The sequence below is a fragment of the Oryza brachyantha genome, chromosome 9 (assembly GCF_000231095.2).
Source record: "Oryza brachyantha chromosome 9, ObraRS2, whole genome shotgun sequence".
NCBI classification, from domain to species: Eukaryota; Viridiplantae; Streptophyta; class Magnoliopsida; order Poales; family Poaceae; genus Oryza; species Oryza brachyantha.
In genome coordinates, this window is record NC_023171.2 from 9,358,886 (window position 1) to 9,364,466 (window position 5,581).

At 38.8% G+C, this 5,581-nt stretch overlaps 1 protein-coding gene across 2 annotated transcripts; it reads left to right on the top strand.

Annotated features, from left to right (window-relative positions):
* Positions 1–695: 695 nt before the first annotated feature.
* On the top strand, positions 696–3,886 carry LOC102715508 (probable E3 ubiquitin-protein ligase RNF144A-B). 2 transcript variants are annotated; one of them, XM_006660568.3, is made up of 3 exons: positions 696–1,065; positions 1,151–1,742; positions 3,375–3,886. In XM_006660568.3, the coding sequence occupies exons 1-3, from the start codon at positions 765–767 to the stop codon at positions 3,451–3,453; spliced, it is 972 nt and encodes a 323-aa protein (XP_006660631.2). In that variant the 5' UTR covers positions 696–764; the 3' UTR covers positions 3,454–3,886. The 2 variants fall into 2 exon arrangements, with proteins under 2 accessions (XP_006660631.2, XP_040383564.1); XM_040527630.1 differs by having other exon boundaries at positions 1,154–1,742.
* The last annotated feature ends 1,695 nt before the right edge of the window (positions 3,887–5,581 follow it).

The window sequence follows — 5,581 nt, forward strand, 5'->3', positions numbered from 1 at the left end:
TAGTGTGTAAAGATATGTTAATGATATTTCATATGACTCTCCATATATATTTCTTTCGTTCTATATTATAAAGACCTTCTAGGTTTATCTAGATTCATCACTATATCAATATATATATTTTATATATGTGTCTAATTTATTAGCAATATATTAATCTAGGTAAGATCAGAAAGTTTTATAAAATTTGACAAGACTACTGAAGACACTCTAATTGCATATACTCTTCACTGCCTATCCGACATTCACACGCAAGGACTAGACATCGACGATTAAAAATTTCATACGACGAGTAAAGACATGGCTGTACAATCTCACGTTATAGAGAGCTTGATATGTAACAAACGCAAATAATCGTTTTTACGCACACTATTTAATCAAATTAAAATTGAAAAGGAATATGACTGCAAATAACCACATCAAAACCAAAATAGGCTTTAGTGAATTTGCTATTGGTTTTTTCTAAATTATAAGTATACCACTATAATGACAGTTTTAATGTATTTTTATAATTTTTTAGTGATAGTTTAACAGTAACGTTTTAAACCAGTGATAAATTTACGATTGCGCCGAACAAAAACCATGGAAAGTTGACCTTTTTTTTTTACCGATGAATCCACTTGCACAAGGGAATCCCACCATCCACGTGTCCCCCGGATCTCATCCCCATCCTCAGCCTTAAACTGAAACGGCGCCCCGCACGTCCCCATCCGGGAACGGAATCGACGCCAACAGCCGCCACCGCCGAGCACCACTCTTCGCCGGCCATGGAGACCTCCGCCGCCGCCGCCGCCGCCGCCGCAGCCGCAGACGGTGCGCTCCTACCCATCTACATCTCCTCCGACGACGAGGACGAAGGCCGCATCCTCTTCCTCGATTCCTACAGCACCGAGGAGATCCAGATCCAGGAGGCCCTGCTCCTCTCCCTCCACTCCTCCCGCGCCGCGGACACCGCCCATTCCTCCGCATCCCCCTCCGGCCCCTCCGTGGCCTCCACCTCCGGGGGGCGGGAGCCCTCCCCCCTCCCCGACCGCAAGGGCAAGGGCAAGCGCAAGCTATCGTCGGAAGGTACCCCCTCATTCCATGTAGATGTGTGCCGATTTGAGTTGCGAGGTTGCCTAATTTCGTTCCGATCTGTCGCAATGCAATGCAGAAGGCGTCCCGAGCGAATCGACGAGGAAGCGGCGGCGGTTCAGGTGCAGCATCTGCATGGAGAAGGTCCAGGCCTCGGAGCGGTTCGCCGTGAGCTTCTGCGCCCACGCCTTCTGCAACGGCTGCATTGGCCGCTACGTCGCCGCCAAGGTCTCCGAGAACGCGGCCGTGATCGGGTGCCCTGACCCCGAGTGCGAGGAGGGTTTCGTTGAGATCGACACGTGCAGGGATATCATCCCGCCGGAGCTGTTTGACCGGTGGAGCGTCTCGCTGTGCGAGTTGGCGCTGGGGGAGAAGAAGTACTACTGCCCGTTCAAGGACTGCTCGGCGTTGCTGATCCACGACAACGACGGCACGGAGAAGAAAATCCGGGAGACGGAGTGCCCCCACTGCCACCGGATGTTCTGCGCAAGGTGCCGCGTGCCTTGGCATGATGGGATCAAGTGCAAGGAGTTCAGGAAGATGGGGGATGACGAGAAAGGGGAGGAGGATCTGATGTTCAAGAAGTTGGCTGGAAAGCAGAAATGGCAGAGGTGCCCCAATTGTAAGATGTTTGTCTCAAGGATCGGTGGCTGTTTGCAGATAAAATGCAGGTAATCTATCTATGTAACCTGTTCATCTTTTGATTTCTTTCTGTAATTAAGAGAATGTTGGCACTAAGATGAAAATGTTTCAGGCCCCATTGGTTGGCTCAAACAGTGCATTAGCGGGAAAAAATAATTTGTGGTTAAAATTTTTATAGTTATGTTCTTATCAACTTAACTGCCAATGCTAAAAAGGAAATTAAGATGAAAAAAAAAATCAAAATTTGGTAGCGGTGTTTTAGGTCAAAAGATGGGGCCTTTCATCCGGGTACACGTTGCTGTCCTCTGTTCATGTACACTGAATAGATAAGGCAATCTTTTCGCTATTAGTGGTAACATAAAGGAATGTTGGATTGAGCATAATGATTGAAGAATATATTAGAATCTTTGCTACACTTTACACATGTCAAATCAAAATTTGTGAATAACATCCTTTCTCCATCTTTAAATAGTCCTGTTGGTGAAATTGATGTTAGCTAGTTGGCAGTATATGTTCCTTACAGTTGGAAGATGGCATGGCCATGGTTACAGAGTTCACACAAGTCATAGTGCACCATCATTACATTATTTCAAGGGCACATAGCACCTTTCTAATTGTGATATACTGGAACTAGCAAGTCTGCAGCTTATTTAGGTGCAGTAGTGTTCCGATGAATGTTGCATACTGGCTTAGGATTTTATAGATATGACGACATATTTGCAAATGAAAAATAATTTATGAATAAAATGTGTTCTTAGCGATCTAAAAGCAAATGTTGAAAAATAAACTACGATGAAAAGACCTTAAAATCAATTTCAAACTTCAGATTGAAAAATCATTTTTTTGTCTTATAAGCATAAGCAGAAGAGAAAAGGTGGGGCTGATGGTCAATACAATATTCAGTTGTGCATTGTCATAGGGCAATGGCAGGATATCCTTCCAGATGCTGTAGGGTTAAACCATGCACACGCTTCAAAACTACCATCGATTCAAGAGCAACATAGGAAAATGATTAGTTTCCCCCTTATTTGAGCATGAGGCTTTACTTGTCTAATTGCAGTGTCTAGTCACGAATTATGATGATAGAGGGTAAGCTAAATGCCGTTAAAACGTGAATTTGTCATATTTTTCAGAACGATCATAATGATTACTATATAATTGTAATAGAGGGAGCATATGATGACTTCTCGTTACTTAGCATAACCACCTTTGTACCTACTTATAGGACATCGGTGAAGATGTAAATCGATAGAAACAAGACTATAGTAGTGGATTATTTATGCCAAACAACAGTACCTTTTCACTTCAAACCAGTTGTTTTTAGCATTTGTTTTTGTTGTGCATAAATTTTGAGTTTTCCATAGTTCCTACTTCCAACTAGAAGCTTGTGATTTGATTTGGTTATCAGTCGATTTCTGCTGTACAGTTTACTGCACTGTTTTTTCCTTTTGAGTATGAATCTGGAAATGCAGTCTACCTGCCAGCTTGCAAGCAAGAATTTGGTTGATTCTGGTTTCTTAAACGTGACAAAACATCAGGGAAAAAAATACCTCAGATGTGTCATAAACACTGAACTCCAAACATGTATTAAATAATGTTATTTATGCCTTTTTCTTCAGTCTTCATCATTTCACTAACACGTTTTCATGTTTGTTTTGAAGGTGTAAACAGTATTTCTGTTACCACTGTGCTGCCCCATTGAAGAAAGATCGTCACTACTGCAACAACTGCCGTCGTTAGTGACTATATACACCAGACCTTGTACATAGGTATAGGTAACATCGGTAAAATAAGTAATGCTACCATCTCCTTGATGAGGAGGAAATATATTTCGTACAATGCTAATGATCTTCAGATGGTGTTTGGTTGGAGGTGCCTCCATGGGTTGTTGAACAACTCAGTTGCACTGCTTGCTGCGTATGTAATGTCTTCGAGCTGTTCCGTGAAATTAACCGACACTTTGCTGGGAATTGGTTTACATTATGGTTGAGTAATATATAGCGAATCACCGAACTCGCCAATGATCTCGAAGAGCTTCAGCGACTCTTTGATAAGGTTCTGAATTTGTAAAGCTGAACTTAAAATGCATAGGCGGTGGCTGTGCCGGCTTATTTGCAATTGAATAATAATTTACGAATAGAACTTTTATACGTGGATTCTTAGCGATCTAAGAGCATCCTAAACAGCTCATCTAAATTTGATCATCTATATCTTCATTTGTACGATTATCTAAAACAGTTTTATTCTTCATATCTCTTTGTACTCATTCAGATCATGCATATATTATATTTTCTATATCTCTTTGGAGAATAGAGAGAGATCATCCAAATATAAAATTTCTCTTCTAATATGATGATGTTCAAAAATAGATGATAAAATGGACGTTCTGTTGAAACTCAATTTAAAGTCTTCATTCTCTATTTTCAGGATGAAGAATGAAAAAGATGATCGGTTAGGGATGCTCTAAAAGCCAAGTCTAGAAAATAAAATTTGATAAAAAACTCTTAAAATTAATTTCGAATTTAAGTTTAACATTTAAATATTAACTTATATATACATAAGCAGAAGTAAAAAGATAATAAGTTATATTCTTTTACCGACAGTGATACGAACTTCGGAGCTTTTGAAACCATATCTAATTCATCCTTGATTGGATTGCTTCCTGGACTAGAGCAGTTCTTGCATTGAAGGAAAGATCCATGCATTTAAAAATCATTTTCCTCAGAATGCAAGCCAACACTTCACTCTCAAAGTTAGGCATGCCAATAGAGAGGATATTGGGTAATATATATCCATACCCAATTTTACTCGTACTCATTTTCAAAGATATTACCTAATAGATTAAGAGAATATACATACGTGGGTTTCAAATATAGAAATGAATAAAAAAAATTGTACAAAGTTGATATTCAATCTAATAACCATTTCTCTAAATTTTAGTTAAATTTATATTTTTTTTACTGTAAACACGAGTTTAAAAATTTTACTTTCACGTTTATACATACTAAATGGTATAAATGGTATAGATAACATGGATAATACCCTCCCCATAACTAAAATTCAAATGAATAATTATTCTTTACTCATATTCTACCCAAATAGTATGAATATGGATATGTGGATGGTTAATGGAGAGCCAGTATTAGCCCTACTCAAGTCGCAACCAAATAATCTTAGGTAATTATTCGATCATCTAGTTACTAATAACATTGATCAACACCATCGTTGACATGAAATTTGAACTATTAAAATGCAGGGGGTGATTGTTTGGTTGTTTTATGGAAAAGTCCAACGGTATGTTTTTAAACGGAAAATAATTTGTGAATAAAAATTTTATATACGTATTTTTAGCGATATAAAAGTCAAGACCAGAAAATAAACTTCAATAAAAAAACCTAAAATCAACTCTAAATTTAAGGTTAAAAATTTAAATTTGGATTAAAAACATAATCATAAGAAAAAAAGTTGGGGTGAGTGTTTTCTTTTATGTTGACCAAACAACTGAAAACTACACGGTGCATAGTTAAACAGTTTGCAGTGTACAAGGTTTCAGCATACAGTTGTCCCGCCATGAAATTGTTCTCTTATGATTACTGTTTAAATCTCTGCTTCTCAGTGTGTTCTCTTATTTCAGATAGACTGTAGCTAGCACTTGATTAGCATATAAATGTGACAAGAACTTGCATGCACTCCACTGATACCATATATCATCACAAGTTGCTTGCAGTTGACCAGCTATTATTTATATAGTATCCTTTGGTCGTAGATTTGGAACAAATTTAAAAGCTCATACAATTTTCATTCTTGAAACAGCCAATGATCTCAAAACCCAAGCTTCCCCGTCTGATTCACTGCCATCCGTGACTGT